This window comes from Bos indicus, chromosome 2, assembly GCF_029378745.1.
Source record: "Bos indicus isolate NIAB-ARS_2022 breed Sahiwal x Tharparkar chromosome 2, NIAB-ARS_B.indTharparkar_mat_pri_1.0, whole genome shotgun sequence".
Taxonomy (NCBI): domain Eukaryota; kingdom Metazoa; phylum Chordata; class Mammalia; order Artiodactyla; family Bovidae; genus Bos; species Bos indicus.
In genome coordinates this window covers 71,564,774-71,589,665 of record NC_091761.1, presented here as the reverse complement: position 1 = coordinate 71,589,665, position 24,892 = coordinate 71,564,774, and the positions used below count along the sequence as shown (strand labels likewise).

Below are 24,892 nucleotides of genomic sequence, written 5' to 3'. Positions count from 1 at the left end.
GAACTGTGGTGTTGGAGAAGACTCTTGAGAGTCCCTTGGACTGCAAGGAGATCCATCCAGTCCATTCTGAAGGAGATCAGCCCTGGATTTCTTTGGAAGGAATGATGCTAAAGCTGAAACTTCAGTACTTTGGCCACCTCATGCGAAGAGTTGGCTCATTGGAAAAGACTCTGATGCTGGGAGGGATTGGGGGCAGGAGGAGAAGGGGACGACAGAGGATAAGATGGCTGGATGGCATCCCTGACTCAATGGACGTGAGTCTGAGTGAACTCCGAGAGTTGGTGATGGACACGGAGGCCTGGTGTGCTGCGATTCATGGGGTTGCAAAGAGTCGGACACGACTGAGCGACTGATCTGAACTGATACACTTGCTGCATGATCTAGAAAGACCTTTCTGGGATTTGCACTCTACATAAATGAGAATTTAAACCCATATAGAAATTATAAATGATTTTTTGCAGTAGGCCTATTAAAAAAAAAGAAACAAAAATTAGGGAAGCAACCCAGGATATCCTTCAATGGGTAAATGGAGAAACAAACCATGGTACATCCACACAACGGAATACACTTCAGCAATAAAAGGCATAAACTATTGAAGCACAGTATGTCAGATCGATCCCAAATGCATTACTCTAATTAAAATAAGTGAAGTGCAGTGAAGTGAAAGTCACTTAGTTGTGTCCGACTCTGCAACCCCATGGACCATACATAGTTCATGGAATTCTCCAGGCCAGAATACTGGAGTGGGTAGCCTATCCCTTCTCCAGGGGATCTTCCCAACCCAGGGATCGAACCCAAGTCTCCCAATATTGCAAGTGGATTCTTTACCAACTGAGTGATCAGGGAAGTCCCTAAGTAAAAGAAACCAGTATCAAAAGGTTACATACTATAGTATGATTCCATTTATAAGACATTCTGGAAAAGACAAACTATGGAGTCAGGGAATAGGCCAGTTGTGGCTAGAAACTGCGGGTAAGAATGAGGCTGGACTACTTAGGCGGAGCAGGAGTGCAGTTTTTTAGGGGCAAGGCAGGGGTGGTGGTGATGGAATCGTTCTGTATTCTGCTTGTGGCAGTGGTTATACAAATCTACACATGTTAAAATTCATACAACTGAACACCAAGAAAAACTGTATTTACTGTGTTACTTTAAGAAACAAATATTCCCATGCTCCCTCCCCTCAAATCTTTTTTCCTTCCCTTTAATCGTGAAGTTGTCATTCATTCTTTACTTTTCTACACTTCTCTTATTCATATAATCCTCTAGGCATACCAAATGTCTTCATGTTTTCAACCAAGCCATGTTCCCTCTTGATTTCAGGTTTTCCTTCATCTTGATGGGTCTGTGATGGGAATTACTATCTTAGCTAATTAATTCTTACTCATTTTTCTGGCTTCAGTGAATTACTCCTAAGAAGCCTTCCCTATGCTCTGCTCCCAAGCTCAATTAGAAGTTCCTGCCATAGGATCCCACAGTATTCTGTACTTTCCCTTTCATGTTCTCAAATGTTTGTTTGTACAGGTCTAACTTTTTCCCCTCACTGTCTAGTGTGCTTCACGAGGGCATGGATGACTGATGTTTTGTTCACTGAGTCATCCTCAGTGCCTACAATGTACAAGGCATGTAACAGATGCACCACAAAGAAGGTTCTAAGATGTTTCATATCTTGCAGATTGCTATATATAACTTGGTTCCACCCTGATCTTTTTTCAGCCTACAGTCTACAGGCAGAGAGAAAAGATCTTACCTTGCTTTTCAAAATAAAGTATTATTTTATATTCAATTAAATATTGTTATTCAGTTAAAACAAGTATTTTCTTTATGTGTCCTCTTCCCTCTTCCCTTTGTCCCTTTTTGTTTCTGATGCTGAAAATTTCCCTTCACGTTCACTTAACATCTGCACATCTTCTTAAGTTCTCCATATCCATATACAATAGAAACACCTTTTCCTAGCTCATTTTTTTTGGAGTCTGTACAAAATACTTAAAAATTCCTTTAATTTGGTACTCCACATTTATGGTTTTCTGAGAGTTTTTTTTTACAATGTAATAATTTAAACAACAAAAAGCAAATCAATAAAAAATAAAAGTTAATTATGTATGAGATCCAACCATGTCACTTAATTTAAAAAAGGAATATCTAACATTCTTTGGTAGGCTCAGTGGTAAAGAATCTGCCTGCCAATGCAGGAGATGTAGGTTCAATCCCCAGGTCAGGAAGATCCCCTGGAGAAGAAACTGGCACTCCAGTATTCTTGCCTGGTAAATCCCATGGACAGAGGAACCTGGTGGGTTACAGTCCATAGGAGTGGCACAGAGTCAGACACGACTTAGAGACTGAAGAATAACAACAAACATTCTTTGTACTTCACTGACAGCAGTCAAAGAAAGCAGACAGCAGTCTAAACTACCTTTAGAAAACCGTTCAGGACTAAAATGACTGACTTTAGTGGTCTTTTTACTGTTAACCACAGACTAGTATACATATTTACAATTCCATTTGTTTTAAGCTGTATTATAATAAAAAAACAAAATCTAGTGACAACTTGTGTCCAAAAGTAATAGCCACAAAGAGAGAGGAAGGGTGAAGGGCCCATTTTAAAGAATATAAAAAGTTCAAGAGGAACTTACTTAAACACTTCAAGGTAAACCTGTCTGAAAACCAGACAGGTTTTCAAGTCACAAATGCTCAGAATTACCAAATACAGTCATGTGACTAAAGCAAGTCATTTGATTTTTTTTAAAGGAATGACTGACACAAGCTTTGCGAAAAGTAAGAACTAATCAATCCTCCTCTCCGAGAAAATGGCCAAAAGAAGCCCTATATAAAACCATTACATGGAGTAGGACTCAGTTCTCAAACTACTATCTATCTGTGGGTATGTGTATGTCTGTATACAAAAATAAATTCAGAACAATTACCTAAGGAAAACTTAACTTCCTTTCAAGCTGGTATCCTTATGAGGCTTAGTAGTTGTCCCAAGAAAACATAAACCTATTTACCAATTCAACTGATGATTACCTATAATCCCACTTTTCATCAGGTATAGAGAACAGCTGTACTTCAGGTACTTCTAAAGGAATATAACCTCTTGATAATTACTTCTAAAGGAATATAACCTCTTGATAAAACAATCATAAAAAGGAATCGAGGTGACGAGGCACACAAACAAAGGACAGCTACATACATGTATGCTTACAGTAGGAGGATAACAGTCTTCTGGAAGCATCAAATTGACACAGTGAACAAGAAGTTAGGGTGTTATACAGGAAAAGCCAGTAATTATAAAATTTCGTGTTAACAAAGGGATGGTGTAGGGGGAAAACCAAAATATGCAAATACAATTGATTTTGTGCTTTATAAGTAAAAATTTATAATGATATCACTAGATGATGAAAAGAATGTAGTAACACAGGCCTCAGTGAGGTGGAATCATCTTTTATAATAATGATTTCCATAAAAATGAAAACTACAAATAACTACTTTTATTGTAACAATTTTTAGTTTGCAAAATAAAAATTCTAAAGGCACTGTCTCTTATGGTCAGCAAAAATTATCCTTGTAACACACTACCTTGAAGAAAAATAATATGTAAAATTCATGGTTCTTGTCAGGTAATGAATCTTGAGTGACTGGGTTAGTAAAATTACTTATATTCAAAGGACATTGTCACTGCAATGTTGGTGGCACTCACTATTCCATTTGTTGCCTAATCCTATCAGGGAATTAAAAACTTTTTTTTTACTGAATATTTATGCTTAACTCAACATCAGAATGTTTTCTTCACTTACCCTTGCATAGTGGAATTCAACTCCATAGAGTTCTAAGGTACGTGCTGTGTTCAGGTAACTAAATTCTGCTTCTGCAGGAGATAAGCCTCTGTAAAAACATCACTAGGTTAAAAACTGTAACAATCACAATATGACCAAGTTACATAAAGGTTATTTAGAAAATTTTCGGCATTCTAATTAAATCTTTTACAAAATACAAAATGTACGACTATTCCTCTTAGTTATGTACAGTAACAGCTACCTTTTCTGGAGGGTACATTTTCAGTAATGCTAACTATTTTGTAGAATATGTTCTTATTTTCCAGAAACACAAGAATGGGTCAAGTTTTTAAAGTTCCAAGCTATACTTATGGATGTTACAAAGTCACTCTCAGACCAAAACAAGTATTCTTCAAAATTTGGTCTACACTCCACATGTGCATTTTAATCACACAAGGTACTTCTGACATATGCAGTCTTTGGGGCGAGCTCCAGAGCAGGGTTTCTCAGGGTGTGGTGCCCAGACAGGTGTTGACTCGTAACAAGGACAGAAATTAAGAGCGTCAAAGCCTTTCGTAGCACTTTGGCAGAGTTATTTTACATCTGTTGCATCTAACGACAACAAAAAGCAACTGTAATTTTTAAAGCCTTTGTTTATTTCTCCATTTTGTTTTTCGAGTGATTCATTTTTATTATATTTTTCAGAAGTACTGTTCCATGAGAGACTGTGGGGAAAACTGGCCTTCCATCACAGATAGTTTCAGAAGTACTGTTCTATACAACCCAGTATTAGAATAAAAGGGGTTCAAATCATTTATATTTTAAGACATATTCCAGTGATTCTTATGAACATAAGTGTGAGAACTACTACTGTAAATGCAAAGCCTTTAAAAAGGTTCTATTATATATAGTTCTAACAACTTTGGTTATCTGATATCAGGCTCTAGCAGAGCAAAAGCAGCAAATTAAAAATGCAAAGATAACCATTCATTAATGATACCAGAAAAGGGAGTAAGCAGCTTGCCAATGTATGAACATAAAAATAGGACTCCTCAAAAAAAAAAAAAAAAAAGCAGATATACTTCAGTTTTCTATAAAATTCAATTAAGTTAAGTAAATACTCTACTTTTTCTCCAAGCCCCACAGTTAAACTGGTTGATTCCATTTTTTTTTTTCTTTAAAAGTTTGCAGAATCATTTCTTAAAGGCAAAATAACCAACACTTTGTAAAATGTACAAACATTCTTCTGACAGAAGAGGCTTTTCATTATTGGTAAATTTTTTAAAAATCTGATTTATCTTCAAACCCTTAGTTCAGATATGCTATGTGTAGAACTTTTATAATAAATGACATTTACTTTTAGAACAAAACAGTCCCCACACCTCATGAAGCCAATCTATTAAAATTTTCAGTCATTAGTCTTATTTTAGATTAGGGGTCAGCAAACCTTTGCTGGAAAGAGCTGGACAGCTAGTACTTCAGGCTTTCAGGCCATTGAGGTCTCTGTTTCAACAACTCAGCTCTGCTGTTAACAATGTAGAACAATGAGGGAATCTGTGTGCCAATGTTCATTTATGGACATGGAAAAGTGAAATTTCTCAAGCTTTCATGTGCCATGAAATGTTATTTTTCTTTTGATTTTCTTCAACCATTTCAAATGTACAAACCATTTTTATTAACCTGTAGGCCATACAAAAGGCGGCAGGGGGTCATAGTTTGCTAACCTGTTTTTGACACATGGGCCATTACTCAATGAAAGTAAGTTTCTTTTTACTAAGAGTTAATATTTCTTCAGTGCTTACTATGTGCCAAGCACTATTCTGGGTATTTTGTATATATAAACTCACCTGATCCGTAAAATAACACCAGAGGTAGATCACTTTATCATCCCCAATTTACATATAAGGAAACAGAGAAATAGAGTGACTGGGCCAAGGTTTTAAGATAGTAAGCTGCCTCATTAGAATTTCAAACCAGATTGAATGAGTCTGATTCAGGCTCTTAGAATCTAGTCTTTCAATCAATACCTAACACTGCAAAATACTCCAGGAGTATTTTGAAAAGTGTGGTAAAGCAAAACTGAACTCTGAACCAATAAACAATACAACTTTCTATTCAAAGCAATGAATCTCTTCTTGAAAACTCATGTCACAGAAAATTAGACTCACAAAATATCAATGCTGAATATTGTTATGAATGAAAAATGTTACTATTTCAAAAGAATGTTTTTTATTCATTTAAAATTCCATGGACAGAGGAGCCTGGTGGGCTACAGTCCATGGGGTTGCAAAGAGTTGGACTAACGTAGAGTCATTACCGAACAGAATGGATTTCTTTCACACAGCTAAAAACTAGAAAAGAATGCTAAGTAGATTGATTTGTATATTATGAGTACATTATTAATATTCTAAAATTCCTTTTTAAAGAACTGGCAACTTTGTAGAATAGCAAATGCTATGTCTATTTACATATAGCTTTATGTTTCTTAACAGACATGAAAATAAGCCTCATATATTCTATGAAATGGGCTTCGCTGATGGCTCAGCAGGTAAAGAATCTGCCTGCAATGCAGGAGACACAGGACTGGTGGGTTCAATCCCTGGGTCAGGAAGATCCCCTGGAGAAGGAAATGGCAACCTACCCTAGTATTCCTGCTGGGATAATCCCACAGACAGAGCAGCCTGGCAGGCTATAGTCCACAGGGTTGCAAAAAGTTGGACATGACTGAGCATGCATGCATTCTATGAAATAAGTGATATTTTTTAGTATAAATTACCTACATTTCTTTATAGTAATCATACTATTTTATATAATAGCAACTGTTCTATATAAAGTAAATAAAACCACATTAGAAATAATTTAAAACATTTCTCTAGAAGAGATATCATCAAGAAGTTTACTAAGTAAGCAGAAAAGTAAATAAATTCTTACATATGTTGCTGATGTAATTTTGTAATTTCTTTTTCAAAATCTTGAGGTTGATTAGGAATGAAAGAATAATCTGAGAGGTAGCCTGACAAGTTTTCTGATTGATTGTAGTCTCCAAGTTCAGCTAATAAATGGAAAAAATATTAACACTTTATAAACAAATATTCAAGTTTTACTGCCAAATCAACAATGTCATGAATTCCATTATATTTCTGGAAGTAAAATATCTGTTTCTACTGTTACCATTTAAGCAAGTTATAATGACACATTTAACATTTTTCTAGGTCTGAAACAACTTCAGGAAAAGTCTTTCCAGGAACCAAAGTAATTGCTAATTGGATGTTTTATTATGTTTTCTGTGCAGTCACTTTTTTCTGTATGGTAACATACGTCTGAATAACTCATACATTAAAGGTAATGCTCTATCAACAGAAACCATGCAATCATATGCTATTTGGCCAAAAACTGGGCTGATACTTACACTGAACAGCAAATGAAGCCAGAAGAGCAGCAGTATTATAAGGACAGGGCAATCTAATAAAATAAAACAGAAAATAACCCAAGGTTAAACACAATAATTTTAAAAGCACTATAATTTAAATTATATTATTCACACTTGAAGTTTCCAGGTGATTTACATGTTTAACTATTAAGTAATGAACTTATCTGATGAAAGGAATTCATGCTACATAGAGCCATCTTTCAGTAGATAATCTGTTTGCAATGATCACAAACTACTAAATGCAGAATTAAAAGTATTTTTAAAGCCCATTACTAAAAATTTAAAATAGCCCACCTTCCAGTAAGAATGTCTTGTTTGATTTGCAAAAAATACTGGTACCTTGGGGAAAAAAAGAAAATTAGTATTTATTGGAATTACAAAATTTAGAGTTTTAAAAACTGTATATTTACATTAACAAATAAAACTGAAATATTTGCTTTTATAATGAACATATTAGCACATGTAAAGATATTTTAAAATAAACTTTCATAAATTCATGAATCCAAATATTTAGAATTCTTTGATAAATGAAATTTTATACTTCAAATATTTTGTTTCCTAGCTTCTATTATAAAACTCTCATGATTTTAAGAATTACATGACTGAAGAAGATCAGGGAGAAATACTCTGAAGATTGGTGTTTGCCAAAAGTAGAACTGGAAAGCACAGGAAATGTAAGTCAAGAGACACAGAGAACTGACAGTAGCAACATACTAGCGATCAACTGAAGAAAGTCACTCTTTCTGCTGAGCCAGGAGGCCAGCTCAACATAGTGAGCCTATGTTGCTCACTACAGCATCAGGCAACAAGAAGTTGCTAACTGTAGAAAAGCACTTTTCCATCTTCATTTGAGTTAAGACAGTTCTCTTTGATTGGGGGCGGCGGGGGGTGGGGGGGGGTGGGGGGGGGGGGGGTGGAGTTCCCTTCCTTACTGTTGCTCTACTATTAAAATTGCCAAGTAGCCAATTTCCTTTAAAACCAACAAAAATTTAAGTATCCTATACTAAGAATACCAAGGTTGCTCACAAGATGGCCTTGCCCTTCTGTCCCTTCTGGTGGGTACAGTCATTCCCTCACTGGGTTTATTGGTGCCTGGGTAAAGGCACCTGTGCTGTATCATGTGGGCAGAAGATAAAATTGTGTGGCTTTTAATGTTTAAACAGAGAATTAAGACTTTCATTTCACCCCACTAAAAAAAGTACACCACAGACTCAAAATTATTTAAAATTTTAGTTGTTTGGCTATTCCAGTTATTAAAGAGTTCCATGACAATCAAATTACCAAAGAATGTAATTAAGATCTTTCAGAGAATCAGATATAAAACAGCTGATACAAATATCCTGGCTTCATATATTAATGAAGTACATAAACTCCTTGTGAGGCTTAATATATAGTATTACAATATTATCCATGTACTCAACCCAAGACAACATATTTCTATCTGGTTTACTTGATTTCATAATTAAAAGTTAAAGATCTCTGGTGGGAAACAGTCTTATAGTTAAGACTGAAATGTGTATATCCTTGATATAATACTGTAAATCCTATACAAATAACATCTATGCTTCCTGAATTTTGATTTACACACTGAACAGTAAGAACTGATGGAGTGGAAACCAGAATTAAAGTCCTAAGTAAAACCAGCCTATGATCTTTGGCAAATTACTTAAAATTTGGTGGAGCCTTAGTTTCTCTATTTGTAAAAAGGAAGTAATATCACTTGCCTAGTATATGTATCCGAGGGGCCCTAAATATGGTGATAAAAGTCCAATTTTTAAAGACAATTAAAGACCTTTAAGATAGATTAATAATGACTGACCTAAACGTAGAGACAATCTGTTTAAGTTGTAAAAATAATATAATAGCATATCATGCACTAAACACCTACTATGTACTGAATATACTAAGCACTGAAAAGGTATGAAAGAAATGTCGTTTGTATCGTAATGCTGCTGCTGCTGCTAAGTCGCTTTAGTCGTGTCCAACTCCATGCGACCCCATAGACGGCAGCCTACCAGGCTCCCCTGTCCCTGGGATTCTCCAGGCAAGAACACTGGAGTGGGTTGCCATTTCCTTCTCCAATGCGTGAAAGTGAAAAGTGAAAGTGAAGTCACTCCGTCGTGTCCAACTCTTCGCGACCCCACGGACTGTAGCCCACCAGGCTCCTCCATCCATGGGATTTTCCAGGCAAGAGCACTGGAGTGGGTTGCCATTGCCTTCTCCAGTGTACTGTAATGACTCCTAAGAAAATGCCAACTCTAGTTATGCCAGCACCTGTTAATACAAATGACATTTAACCTGATGAAAGGTCTGTAATTCTTTTTTCTTTTTTTAACCACTAATACAAAAAAGAATCTCAAGACAAGGAAGCACAGCAGACTTCCTTTTTGTGGGGTTTAAAGCAGTCCTTAAAACTGAGCAACTGTGGCTAAGGGTGTCCTACCCTACTCATGACCATAACCACTAAAGTTTTAAAGGAGTCTTTTTTTTTTAAACCCTGGCTGCATATTATTAATAGAACCACCTGGAAGCCAGGTCTCATCTGATACCTATTAAATCAGAATATCTAGGGGTCTGGCCATGGTATCAGCATGTTTTAAAGCTCCCCTATGGTGATTCTAACTTGTAAATAGGGTAGAAAATCCTTGATGTATAAATGGTAATAAAATTAAAATTTGCCATTTACTCATTTTACCAAAAAGCACCAGTTACAAGATTCCAGGACATTACATTATAAAGGATTTTTAAAATAATGCATTATTTCTAGGGAAAACATATTTTAGACTGATAAACTTTAGCACAATTCCACTACTACTACCAAACGTGATTTTACTTTATTCTACTTCATGAAGATAGTTTGACTTTAATTATCAGTGAAACATTTATTCCCTGGTTATGTTTCAACACAGGCTATAAAAGAACCAACACATCAAGCTTATTAAGAAATTTAAAGACACTGTTTTGAGTGAAGTAAATTATGAATATAGCTAAAATTGACATTTTAATTGTTTATGCTAACAATGTTTCCATAAACATTAAACACGTTAGAAATCCAATTAAAAATTACTGGTCTTTTATTTTTCATATACATTTAAAAACTAGTTACATAAATACATATTATGGAATACTTGGTTATTTGATTTCAAGTTCCATGTACCAGTAAAAAATGCATTTTAAAATGCTTTATAATTCCCAATTTTCAGTAATTCAGAGCAGTTTCCTTGAAGTTCATCCAAAATTTGGGAAAGTTTTATTATACTGAGAACTATTTATTAAGACAAAAGATCCTATTATTTTAATTATTTAACAACAACAAAATCTGACTGATTAAGAGTTACAATATTAAACTAAGGCTTTCATATGATACAACTTTGCCTTTCAAGATAAATTATGTTGGACATTATTAGTGTCAAAGGTTAGGACTACCTAATCCTGGATCTATATTCCTGAGTTGTTATAAAAACGGTAACACCCTGCCCCACAACAAACACATAGCAAAGGACTCTCAACAGTGCTTTGCTTCTCCACTTTACCAAAGTATTCTAAAGGATAATGAAAACATTAACATCTAACAGCCTACCTACAGATAGCTTTAGGGGTGTGTGTGCGTGCTAAATCACTTCAGTGTTTTCAGACTAATTGCAACATCATGCACTGTAGCCCAGCAGACTCCTCTGTCCATGGGATTCAGATATTTAATTTGTCACCTATCTTTTAGAGTAATTCTGAATATAGTCAATGACCTATATTCTTATATCATGTGGAAGGTATAATATACTAATTTTTAATTCTGTCTTTAAAAACAAAAACTACTAATTCTGTCTTTCAAGCAATACGTAAGGTTATCATTCAAGTTATTTTAATAATGACAGTTACCACACTGCGATTATTCCCCATGATTTCTACCTTAAACAGTTCACCTAACATTTATGTGATGTCAAAATGCTTATCTGGGTCATTCTTGTGTACATTATGTCAAGTAGAAGGGACAACAGGATTAATTGTAAATGAAGATCAAACTTAAAATGGCCAGTGATGTGGGGATTTTCAGCCTGAATGTGCTAGTGAACTCTCTGCCAGCATGCTCTACAAAGACACCTCCTGACCATCACTCCTACACACAATGGTTATGCATTTAATAAAGTCTATGCTCTCTTCAACGGAAGTAAAATACGGAATATGCTTTCACAAGGGGGAAAAAAAAAACTGGATAACTGTCACTATGCAGAATCCCTGGAATACAACTGCAGCATCATCTAATTACTACAATTAGTGACAGCAGTGCTTCTGAACCATTTTTCACAAAGTTAGTATTTACATGGTTCAGGAAGCTGCTTACGGCTGGATGAGCTGGCCCTAGGGTTACAACCTCCTAAATCTCTCCCAGCCATCTAAAAGTGGAGGAGGAAATTTATCTTAAAACATCCACAACCTATTCTGTGTGCTGGCAGGGAAGCTCAGAACTATGTCATGGTCATGTATTTTTGCCTAATTTCAAAATTTTGTAAGAGTTTTGACAATATTTTCAAGTAAAAATATGCTCCATAAACCCACCTTGTATATTCTTCTTGTAACTTGTTGGGGTCACTTACAAAAAATTTGACTCTAAAGTTCAAACTGTAAGGAGATCCTCCTAGAATTAATAAAAGCAGTTCTAATTAATCAGATTATATTAATCCTTTATCTTTATAAAGTATATTTGTATAACATCAAGTAAATATGTTTGCTCACTCTTTAGCTGCTTCCTTATTGGTTTGTTTGGATCCAGCCACCTCTGAAAAATAAATAAGTAAGACTGATTTGTTTTTTCCTTGAGGAACTAATACATCAATTCTTGCAAATCTATTCCATTTGAAGATTAATGCTAAAAATTGCATTTTTTGAAAAGGCCTACTAGGTGAGGGGGAAAAAAATCACTAAATTACACACTCATATCAAATGTAACAAAATTCTACAAGAAAGTACTGAATATATTTGTGATTTAAGATTTTGATTTAAATTTCTCATTAAGTTATAGTGTGTAATAACCTCTATTCCAAAAGTAAAAATGCTTCATCACTACAATATGAATTGATTCTGTTAAGTATTAACAGCCTATCAATTTTTAAAAATTCTCTTTATCTCTCATAAAAATACTCTTGGCTTTATGCTCTCATTCAGACAAAATTTACAAATCATGAAAATCTACTCTTATGAAAAAAATTTAACTCCTTCTCTATTCCTCAAAAAAGAAAACAAAATACTCCCCCTAAAAACATCCCACACTAATTTTTTTAAGAGACAATGTTTAGAGAAAGACTGCTTTTTTGTATATGAAAATTTCAAATAGTCTAAACACTTCTGAATGCCACTTAGGCTCTATTTCAGGAAAACTATAAATTCAGAAAACATTTCAACAGCCAATGTTTCAGTTAAAAAAATAAAACAACACAAAACGAGGTCATAGATACAGCAGTATTTTCAAAGCACTAGAAAAATATAAGCTTATATATTGTTACTTATAAAGTATCCTGCTACCACCCACAGTTGACCCAATAAAGTGCACACAACAAGTGGCTGAGAGTAATCCACAAGTCTTTTCTTTCCACTGTCCAAAACATCCAACACATCAAATCCAACTAATTCTACCTCCAAATCATCCCTAGAACTTAACAATTCTTCTCCACCTACTCTGCTACCATCCTTTAGCCTCTTAATAATCGTAGTCTGTCTCTTCTCTTCCTCTCATCCTTCATCCTCCAGAAGCTAGTCCTACTTTTTTTTCTTTTTGGGTCTTAGTTGTGGCCCTTGGGATCTCTGACCTTCGTTGTGGCATGCAAACTCTTAGTTGCAGCACATGGGATCTAATTTACCAAAGATTGAACCCAGGCCTCCTGGATCAACTCTGGTTGACGGTTCAGCTTTTGAATGCACAGGAAGATCCCAAACCCCAGATCACCAGAGAAGTCCCTAGCATAGTCTTTTAAAAGTGTCACTCCTTTGCTTGGTATCTGTTGATAATTTCTTAATGTAAGATCCAAAGGCCTTACTATGGCTTACATGGTCTCTCCTTACCTCTTCTTTTTTTATTTCTTTAATGTTTTATTTGCCTCAGTTAATTTAAAAAATGTATATTTCAAAGAGGCAATTCTAGACTCCTGCTAAGTTTTAGAAGCCTTACAATACCCATCAAAATAGGTGTCCAGTTCAGATTTGACAATTCCAGATCTGTGGCTGTCAAATTTTTTTTTACATATCCACATATCTACTCTCTTTTAGATACTTTTCCCAAATAAGCCAATACAGAGTATTGAGTAGAGTTCCCCTGCTATACAGGAGGTCCTCATTGGTTAATTATTTTATATACTGTAGTGTGTATATGTCAGTCCCAATCTCCCAATTTATCCCCCTTCCTTCCCTGCCCTGTAACTCTTGTTTGTTTTCTACATCTGTGATTCTATTTCTGTTTTGTAGATGAGTTCCTTTGTATCCTTTTTTTAGATTTCATATTTAAATGATATATTTGTCTCCTTAACTTCTTCCACTGAAGTTTTCCTAGCTTCAGTCATAATGGCCTCCTTTTTGTTTCTCCAAGATGCCTCAATTCCAAGCATCCTGATGCAAAGAATGTCCTTTCCCAGCTTTTACCATGGTTGACGTCTTTTGTTATCTGTCTCAACTTAAATTTCACTTCACTAGAAAGGCCTTCATTGACTGCCCTATCAAAAATATATCACAAAGCTCCTATCTACTTAGTTATTTTCCTTCTGGTAAGGAACATTAAATTCCTTTGTAACATTTTAATTGCAATGTGTTTGTTTTACTTTTTATTGCCTATCTCCTTTTGTAGATTATGAACTCGTTAAGGTAAGGAATAATATCTGATTTATTCAAAGCTGAAAGGGTGAGTACCTGGCACAAAATATAGCATATAACATCTACTAAAATTATCTGGTGAAGGGCTAACTAACCCTGTTGAATGACTCAGCAGTTTTTATTTCTGTGCCAATAATCAGATGGTTTTATCCCTACTTAACACATCTGTTCCCCCTAGGTATCCACCCATTTATCCACATTCTAACCCATGTATTTATTAATCTAGTGATTTTTTTCCTGCATATTTTCTAGAAAAAAAGCATAAATTATATTTATTTTACTGTCTGTCTAAAATCAAAATTTGGGACCATTTAATTCCCCATAGCCTGCCTTCCTCACTTAGTTCCCCTTCAAAACATTCTGATATCATAGATCCACATGTTTAAATATACAAGATATGTGAGGCTGGCACAGCTTAGAGAAGTACACTAACAAGCACTGGGAAATATCACAGATTTCCTCAGTGATGGCAATTAGACAGAAGGTATACTCTTGACTTAAACCATGAAGATGGAGCAAGATGAACTTGAGGGTGATGGGGTCAACTTCACTCACTCCACCCCAAAAATTCAGTTCAGATTCTAACTAGCAATTGTTAGTGAAATCTTCATAACATTCTTTCTCATCCTGAACAGGCTATTTCTTCATTTACTCATGTCGTCTAGTATCTCTTCCTGTTAAGTTTTATGGTTTTCTTTCTATAAGTTCTGATACCTGTAATATCAAAAGTTTATTCATAGATATTTAATGGATTTGGGTTTTCAAAAGAAAATCTATTTAATTTGCTATTTTGTTGGATTATGTTCCCTAATCAGTACATAGAAAGTGATCGACACTTGTTTGTTCAGTTTTAAGTCCTACTAGTTGTAAAACGTTTTCCAAAAGATTCATTTGGACTCTCAAGGCAGATTAATCATATCGCTAAGAAGATAGTTCTCTGCACCTTCATGCCAAACATACAAATATATTTATTCTACAAAGAACAGTACACACTGCCTGAGGGGTTAAGAGCCTAGATGTTTCAAACAGTTTCTCAGTGAACTGTTTGACAAACTGTACTGCATCACCCTGAAAACTCTCCCACTTCCCCCATATTTCTCTTCTACATTCTCTTTTTGATTCCCTCTATTTGATTCTTCCACTAATCCTTGTAAGCACAGAATCTAAGAAGTCCTTAAAATTTCTTGTCTGCTCATGGCACTCATTTTTATTCTGTGTGTATGTACAATATTTGACATTAGAAAGCAACCAAAATCAGGCAGAAGAAACAGTACCCAAGTTTAATCTTGAAAAACAGAAAAACTGCAATAGGTGAGATTTATACATTTGCAGTTTTTTCCCTGAGGGCAACCTCAAATCCAGCACAAGGTAGGGGACAGTCTCACTAACTTGAGGTGTCAATGGACAGAGTTCAGGCGGAGGAAATCCTTGAGGAGGAAATCCTGATAGACAGGAAACAGTAGAAGCGTTTAACTCAAGTCTAGATATAAAAGCCATCACAACTCTGGTTGACGGTTCAGCTTGTGCATGCACAGGAAGATCCCAAAACCCCAGGAAAAAGAAGCAGTTGGAAATATAAGGAAATGATATTCATTTCCGATAACTGAGATAACCGTTCACCCAAAGGGAAGCAGAATACGGATGTGGGTCCAGCCAGACGGCACTCATTCTCCATCCACAGTCCAAGTCATGCAGGGCCTCACTACCGACCTCCTTCTACAACGCTGAGAAGTTCCCTGTATCCTTTCGCAATCAGCCCCTCAACCCCCCAGGCAATCACTGATCTGCTTTCAGTCACTATGGACAAGTTTTGCTTGCTCTACAATTTACTATGAATAGAATAATCGAGTATATACCATATAATATTCCACTATGTAAAAACATAACAATTATTTTTCATCCATTCACTTACTGATAGATGCTGAAGTTAATTCAGGAATGAGCTATTATGAATAAAGCTACTATGATCATTTGTATACAAAGTTTCACAGAATGTGTTTTCATTTTCTCCTGGATAAATACCCCAAAGGTAGGACTGCTTGGAGATATGTATTAAACCTATGTTCAAGTTTATAAGAAACTGCCAAACTATACTTTCCAAAGTGGTTGTATCCTTTTAAGGTCCCAGTGGCTCCACATCCTAGCCAAAACCTGGTACTGTGAGACTCTCATCTTTTAACTATTCCAATGGATGTGCAGTGACATATCATTGTGCTTTTACTCTACAGTTACCTGATGCACCTGTGCTTAGTATACGTCCTTTATCACAGCAGTAATGTTCCTTTCCAAGTTTGCTGATAGTTTTCATTATGAACGGATGTTGGATTTTATCCTATGTAAATTATGCCTTTGGGCTTCCCTTGTAGCTCAGGTGATAAAGAATCTGCCTGCAATGCAGGAGACCTGGGTTCAATCCCTGGGTTGGGAATATCCCCTGGAGAAGGAAATGGCAACCCACTCCAGTACTCTTGCTGGAGAATCCCTTGGCCAGAGGAGCCTGGCAGGCTGCACAGTCCATGGAGTTGCAACAGTCAGACACAACTTAGCAACTAAACTACCCAATTATGCCTTAATTATACTGTTTTTTAAAAAAAACAAACCCAGCAGGTAAAAGCATCCTTAATGGTGAGACACTGAGTACTTTCCTCTGACAGAGAACAGGCGAGGCAGTTTGTTCCCTTCACCTCTATTCATCAGTATCCTCATAGTCTCAGCTTTCATGAAACAAAGAATGAAAAAATAATGGGCAAAAAAATAAATAAATAAAGACTGGGAAGGAAGAAGTAAAACTGTTGCTATTCACATATGACATGATTTACACAGAAAATTCTAAGGAATCAATGAAGAAAAAGATACCAGAAGTAATAAGTGAATTTAGGAAGGCCTTATGATACCAGGTTGATACACAATCGTGTATCCTGGTTTCTTTCTTGAATACAGAGTTGGTTAAAAATTTTTAAATAAATGTAATTGACCATATGTTTACATGACAATCTCTGTAGAAAATTCTAGGGAATTTACAAACAGTGACTAGAATCAGTAAGTGAGTTTAGGAAGGTTGCACAATAAAAAATAAACCATTTCAATAAATAGTTGGTAACTGAAAAAGAAAAATCAATCCTCTCTCTTCACTGTGGAACTCTGTATACGTTACTGATTCTCTGTGAAATACTTCTCTGCACCCCAGATCCCTCTGCCATTCCCTCCGCAAATGAAACCAGGAGAGAACAAAAAAAAAGATCTACCATTTGGCAGACTACTGAAGAGGCTTATACAAAAGGCAGTAAGAGTTGAATTGAGGTACACAGTAGAAACAGATGGAACGTGAGAGAAATACTATAAGAACATGACAGAAAATAAAAGCATTTCAGCAATCATGTCGTACTAAAATGTGGTGTGTCAAAATAAATCATCCTCAATGTAACTGCTATATTTCCTCAAACTGGATAAAATAATTCAAGAATACTGAGTTATGGTAAAATTAACTCAAATAGTACACTAAATTATTTTCTATGAATCATTTCTTACTTAATTAACAGCCCACTGGGTTAGAGCAGTGGTTTTCAAAATGTGGTTCCTTGAACTGGCAGCACTAGCATTATGGCGGAATTTGTTTGAAGTGTGAATTACTGAGCTCCACCCCAGACTTTTTGAATCAGAAATTCTAAGCATAGGGTCCAGAAATCCTGAACTGTGAAAAGCCTTCAGGTGTTTCTGATATAGGTTCAAATTTCAAAGTCACAAGGTTAGGGGATATGGAAATAGTAATAAACCAGTAAAATATCATAACCATAACAAAACTATCATCAGAAGGATGAAACTGAAGAAAGAATAAGTATAAGAATAATCAATTTAGTCCACTCTTTGTCTCACTGAAAGGCACTATAATTCACTCTGGGGGGAAACAAAAAAGTAAATATATTACCCTTGATGCACACAAGTAATATAAGGATCAAGGCTCTATTGAAATCATGCTGCTAAAGGCCACCAAGGTACATCACCATTAAGTGTGTATGAAATTAAAGAAATCATGGATAATGAATTATAGCCATTTACTCATTATTTTGCCGTCTCATTCAATACATATTTACTGAACAAAATTATTATATAAGACATTATGCTGACAGGTAAAGCTCTGATAAATAAGTTTTAAATCAAAGCAGAAGAAATTTCAAAATTCAAAGCCTTTAAGTAATTTTGTTTGCTGCACTGGAACTCGTTGCCAGGGAAGATTCTAAAGCAAAGGATAGTCAATTATGATTCTGTATTTCCACATATAACTCTAAAATCAAATGCTAAGTGCTTTTTTAGTTTATCAGTTAAACTGATATCAGTAGCTATGTGCCTAGACAATATTAATTCTGATCCCGTAAAGTGAGTATATAGTGTGTATATATGTGTGTGTATATATATATATATATATATACACACACGCAACATACATTTATACACGTACATGTATAAATAACATATATAAGCTTTAAGATGAAAAAAACTGTTAACTAATAAGAATTGACAACAATTCATTTTTTAGGAATATTACCAAATTCCTTTTGATCACTGCTGGTAATTTTATGGCATGATCACCCCCTCTCCTCAGTATGTTCATTTTTATAAGTCCTGTGTATCTATATCATTGTCTCTTGGGAAGCAATACTTTTCAGTAGAGAAACAAAGGCTTTGGAGTCAGATAAATATGACTTCAAATCCTTTCTCAGCTACTTAATTATCTCTGTAACTAAACAAGTTTTGTAAGCCTCAGTTTTTCATCTTCGGGAAAATTTTAATAACAGTTTCATAAGATTATTGTGAGAATTTGGTTTACTAACAAGTCCACAATAGATATTTCATAAATGTCACGCCCTTACTCCTTCTCTTTTTAAAAATGGCATTTTTCTCCTTCAGTCCGTTAATTATCCTTAAAGGCTTGATACACTTCATACTGACAATCAGAAATGGGACAATAATGAGATTTGTGCTCTAAAGGCTCCTCCTCAGGCATGTTTTCCCATTACACGGATTCCTCTGAATATTTAAATACTGAAGTTGTAGTGCTGTGAAAAGACCTGCAGGGGGAGTTAGGAGATTCAAGTCTAATTTCATGTAGCTTGGGCTTTAGGGCTTCCCTGATGGCTCAGACAATAAAGAATCTGCCTGAAATCTGAGAGACACAGGTTCAATCCCTGCGTGGGGAAGATCTGCTGGAAAAGGAAATTGCAATCCACTCCAGTAATCTGACTGGAAAATCCCATGCAGAGAGGAGCCTGGTGGGCTACAGTCTGTGGGCTCGCAAAAAAGTCAGACACAACTGAGCGACTAATGTTCTTTTTCAGCTTGGGCTTTATCTCTTCTATGTCCTTGGATTGGGGTATTTCTCATGAAAATTAAAGGTGGTAGACAAAATAATTTGTTCTCTTCTTTGAAACTGTATGATTCTAAGCTGGTAGGGTGCGGGGTGGGGGTGGGGGGGTCCACAGGGAGTGGTAGAATTCTTTTGGATCATCAGCAACTGGCCCCTGGGAATGTATCTTATTTCAGAAGGAATGCTCAAGATAGAAAAGTAAAACAAATTAAGAAAAAGTGTGTGTGTTAATGCTCAGTCGTGTCTGACTCTTTGCGACCCCATGGACTGTAGCCCACCAGGCTCCTCTGTCCATGGAATTCTCCAGGCAAGAATACTGGAGTGGGTTACCATTCCCTTCTCCAGGGGATCTTCCAAATCCAGGGATCGAAACCAAGTCTCCTGTATTGCAGGCAGATTCTTTACAACTAAGCCACCAAAAAGTAGGAGACAGCAAAAAGACCAACCTAGCTCAAAATATTTCTGCTTCCTCACATTCATCCTGCTGTAATTGTTTTACAGTAGAAATGTCTTCTTGTGTATAAATTTATGTGACAGAATTTTAACTTCCTGTAATACATGTGGTCTCACATACAAGTCCTTCTGGAACACCTTCTTAGTGACCATGCTGGTTAAGTATTGATAGTTTATCTCTTTCTCCTCTGTTTACTAATCACTTCTTCAATCTATCTGAAGACAGGCTTATATTTAGAAAGTCTGACCTATAAGTGTCAGTAAGATCAAGTAAGAATTATCTATTTTTTTAAATCTCAATATTGCACATTGTAGTAGATACCTTTCAGGTGTTTGCCTGGTTAACAATTTATCTTTCAGTGAAAGGTGGCATTACTGTCATTTCTCCTCACTTCTATTCTCACATGCATTTATTTATCAAGAAATAACATTGTTTCTTCCAGGCCCTTGGAGCAGCCCAAGTCATCTGTTGAAGTCAAGACAGTATGAGAAAAGTTTGTTTTTCTCATACTTTTCTCATTTCAGTTCAGTACAAAACGATTTATTTCCACTGAGACTAACTGGATCTTGCTTTATTTCATCCACATTTTCTTCAAGTTTTTCACACAAAATCAGTAAGCAAAGCCAAGAAAAAGTAATATTTAACATTTCATATTTACTTCCCACTAACCATTCATTCAGACATCCAGGACCTAACCATGAGAGCAAATGAGAACAAGAGACAGAAAGAAACTCTACTTTTCTCACAAGAGTTATTCATATTTTCCATAGTCCTTCTATTAATAAGGCCTCACAAACTGATTTCTAAAGTTCAGCCACCCCTGTATACAAAACATTTCCTTCTAGTCATTCTCCTTTACTAATGAAAAAGATATCATATTCTTTTGTGAAAAACCCCCACTGTATAACCATATAAATTTACAAAGAATTCACTATTTCTGTTATTCATCACATGGTATCTTCTATTTCTATCATGTGATCTTTCTAATAAAAACAATCATTACTGCACTTACTAAGGAATTAGTTAATAATCTAAGGAACTTAATGCCCAAGAATTGTAGACCTCTGAAATTTAACCTCTGTCATTTGGAAGCATCTCCTGTAAATCTCTGTACTTGGAAAATTTACAATTAACATATTAAGAATTTTGGTGAGAAATAGCTTGCCATGAATGCCACAAAAAACTGATTTCCTCTTAATACAGCCTGATTTATGAAAGACTCAAGATACATCAATATTTTAAAAGTATTTACTTCAAAATTTTAATGTTAATATTATAACTTTTATGCCCAATATTTCTCTCAAAAAAGTATGAATTAGGTTTGCCATTCAGTTGTCTAAGACATATAGAGAGAGAAACAGGCATTTGATTAGTAGAATGACTTATGATCATGAAAGCCAAGGAAATAACCTAACAGATTAAAACATAAGAAACTGAAGTTTGAGGCTAACGAATTACCTCTAATCATTCAAATTAAAATTTTTAAAAAAACTCACAAAATCAGTGAACAATGTAAATCAGAAAGGACCTAGTATAAAGACAGAAAAACTGCAATGACAATGAAAGACAACAGCTTAAACTTACTGGGTTATCTGTGGAATCGTCAGTCAACTGCAAACCAAAATAGTCACGCTCAGTCAAATCAAGATGCTTGAAGACTATATCCAACAGAACTTGCCCCTGATCATGTTTCTGGAAGAAAAACAAAAAGGAAATCAAACTCACAGGCTATATACTTACAGATTGTTAAAACTCTTGGACTCTTCTCTCATAGTAAGTTTGCAACTATTTTCATGTCAATGACTTGGTTGAGCATAAGAACTCCACACATCATACAGTAATTTAAAAAGTCTGACTCGGGGCAAATTGGTTCAAAGAGTATATAATTAAAATGAAGATAGAAGATATTAGGAGAACTTTGCAAATGTCTTCTGCTTTCAGGTTATTCAGTTCAGTTGCTCAGTTGTGTCCGACTCTTTGCAACCCCATGGACTGCAGCATGCCAGGCTTCCCTGTCCATCACCAACTACTGTAGCATACTCAAACTCACGTCAATCGTGTCAGTGATGCCATCCAACGATCTCATCCTCTGTCGTCCCCTTCTCCTCCTGCCTTCAATCTTTCCCAGGATCAAGTTCTTTTCAAATGAGTCAGCTATTCACATCAGGTGGCCAAACTATTCGAGTTTCAGCTTCAACATCACTCCTTCCAATAAACACCCAGGACTGATTTCCTTTAAGATTGACTGGTTGGATCTCCTTGCAGTCCAAGGGACTCTCAAGAGTCTTCTCCAACACCACAGTTCAAAGCACAATTCTTCAATGCTCAGCTTTCTTTATAGGCCAGCTCTCATATCCATACATGACTACTGGAAAAACTATAACTTTGACTAGACGGACCTTTGTTGGCAAAGTAATGTCTCTGCTTTTTAATATGCTATCTAGGTTGGTCACGGCTTTTCTTTCAAGGAGCAAGCATCTTTTAATTTCATGTCTGCAGTTACCATCTGCAGTGATTTCGGAGCCGAAGAAAATAAAGTCTCTCATGGTTTCCATCATTTCCCCATCTATTTGCCATGAAGTGATGGGATTGGATGCCATGATCTTAGTTTTCTGAATGTTGAGTTTTAAGCCAACTTTTTCACTCTCCTCTTTCACCTTCATCAAGAGGCTCTTTAGTTCTTCGCTTCCTGCCGTAAGGGTGGTATCATCTGCATATCTGAGGTTATTGACATTTCTTCCAGCTTGTGCTTCATCCAGCCCAGCATTTTGCATGATGTACTCTGCATGGAAGTTAAATAAGTGGGGTGACAATATGCAGCCTTGACGTACTCCTTTCCCGATATGGAACCAATCTGTCGTTCCATGTCCGGTTCTAACTGCTGCTTCTTGACCTGTTGCTACATTAACTCCTGTATTTAATCCATGTCTTATTGTCCTAGTCTTACCTTTAAATTATGACAGGAAAGTAACATATTTGACTAAATACAATTTAAAATTTGCATGTGTAGAATAAATAATGTCACAAAAAGGGAAATAAAAACAGAGAAACTGATTTGTAGCAAACTGATACTATTCTAATTATACAAGTACACAGGAAACTTTAGAAAAATATCTCATTTTAACCTCACACCAATTTTATCATGTAAGCATTACTACTGTTGTAGTAATGTAATAGTTAATTCCAACTTTCCAAAGTCCCATAGCTACTAAGCTGTGGAACAAACAGAATGATAACTCTCTAAAGAAAAGTGTAACTAATCAATAAAACATGGAGAAACTACTAACACGTTCAGCAATAAAAGAATCAAAGTGGAAAAGCATAATGACACATTATGAGCAAAGCGAAAAGTGAAAGTCACTCAGTCGTGTCCGACTCTTTGTAACCCATGGACTATACAGTCCATGGAATTCTCCAGGCCAGAATATTGGAGTGGGTAGCCCTTTCCATTCTCCAGGGGATTTTCCCAAACCAGGGATCAAGCCCAGGTTTCCCACAATCAACCAAAAAGTAAAATACAAGGAGCAAGGTAAAAGTCACTTGATGCTGTTAACCTTGTAGACAGGTATATCTGTCCGGAAAGCACTTTGGAAACATTAGCAAAAGCAACAGCAGACGAGAAGGGTCATCAAGCACCAAGTTTCTCTTCATCTCTCTAATCTGCATTCCTGATGTTGCATTTATAGGCTGTAAGTAAGATGGTCAGAGCAATTTTAAAATTAAAACCCACAGGTAACAATGTTCAAAAGGAGAATCTTCCTTGTAAAGAGCTTCCCTTCCTGTTTCAGGGCCTCATATAGTTTCATCAATGGTAGGAAGCATGTGCTTCAAACAGTGCTTCACAATGAAGGACCCAACTGAATAACCTGTATACATTTTCTACATTAATGCAACTCAGCTCCTTGACCCCTCTACCATTCTTATAAAACTGGCCCAGGATGGCGAGGGGAGCAGACAGTTCAGTTCAGTCATTCAGTCATGTTCAACGCTTTGTGACGCCAAGGACTACAGCATGCCAGTTCATCACCAACTCCTGGAGCTTGCTCAAACTCATGTCCATCAAGTCGGTGATGCCATCCAACCATCTCATCCTCTGTCATCCCCTTCTCCTCCTGCCTTCAATCTTTCCCAAGATCAGGGGCTTTTCAAATAAGTCAGTTCTTCCTATCAGGTCCCCAAAGTATTAGAGCTTCAGCATTAGTCCTTCCAATGAATATTCAGGACTGATTTCCTTTAAGATGGACTGGCTGGATCTCTTTGCAATCCAAGGGATACTCAAGAGTCTTCTCCAACTTCACAGTTCAAAAGCATCAATTCTTCAGCGCTCAGCTTTCTTTATGGTCCAACTCTCACATCCATACATGACTTCCAGAAAAGCCATACCTTTTTAGATGAACCTTTGTCACCAGAATAATGTCTCTGTTTTTTAATATGATGTCTAAGTTGGTCATAGTTTTTCTTCCAAGGAGCAAGAGTCTTTTAATTTCATGTCTGCAGCCACCATCTGCAGTGATTTTAGAGCCCAAGAAAATAAAGTCTCTCACAGTTTCCATTGTTTCCCCATCTATTTGTCATGAAATGATGGGACCAGATGCCATGATCTTTGTTTTTTGAATGTTGAGTTTTAAGCCAGCATTTTCACTCTCCTCTTTCACTTGAATCAAGAGGCTCTTTAGTTCCTCTTTGCTGTCTGCCATAAGGGTGGTATCATCTGCATATTTGAGGTTACTGATATTTCTCCCTGCAATCTTGATTCCAGTTTGTGCTTCATCCAGTCCAGCATTTCACAAGATGTACTCTGCATGTAAGTTAAATAAGCAGGATGACAATATACAGCCTTGACTTACTCCTTTCCCAATTTGGAAGCAGTTCATTGTTCCATGTCCGGTTCTGTTACTTCTTGACCTGCATACAGATTTCTCAGAAGGCAGGTAACGTCAGGTATTCCCATCTCTTGAAGAATTTTCCAGTTTGTTGTGATCCACACACTCAAAGGTTTTAGTGTAGTCAATGAAGGAGAT

The 24,892-nt window shown here is 36.1% G+C and overlaps 1 protein-coding gene across 8 annotated transcripts in view; it reads right to left on the bottom strand.

Annotated features, from left to right (window-relative positions):
* Positions 1-24,892, bottom strand: part of PTPN4 (protein tyrosine phosphatase non-receptor type 4) — a 187,988-nt gene that overhangs the window by 92,546 nt on the left and 70,550 nt on the right. For 4 of the 8 annotated variants that reach the window (XM_070768928.1, XM_070768942.1, XM_070768934.1 and 1 more), the window contains 7 exons: positions 21,456-21,563; positions 11,932-11,974; positions 11,755-11,854; positions 7,495-7,539; positions 7,180-7,232; positions 6,702-6,822; positions 3,792-3,879 (listed from right to left, as the gene is read on the bottom strand). In XM_070768928.1, coding sequence (XP_070625029.1) covers positions 3,792-3,879; positions 6,702-6,822; positions 7,180-7,232; positions 7,495-7,539; positions 11,755-11,854; positions 11,932-11,974; positions 21,456-21,563 — 558 coding nt within the window. Of the gene's footprint in view, positions 1-3,791; positions 3,880-6,411; positions 6,512-6,701; positions 6,823-7,179; positions 7,233-7,494; positions 7,540-11,754; positions 11,855-11,931; positions 11,975-21,455; positions 21,564-24,892 lie in introns of those variants that run through there. The other 4 variants (XM_070768931.1, XM_070768938.1, XM_019973937.2 and 1 more) reach the window with 2 other exon arrangements.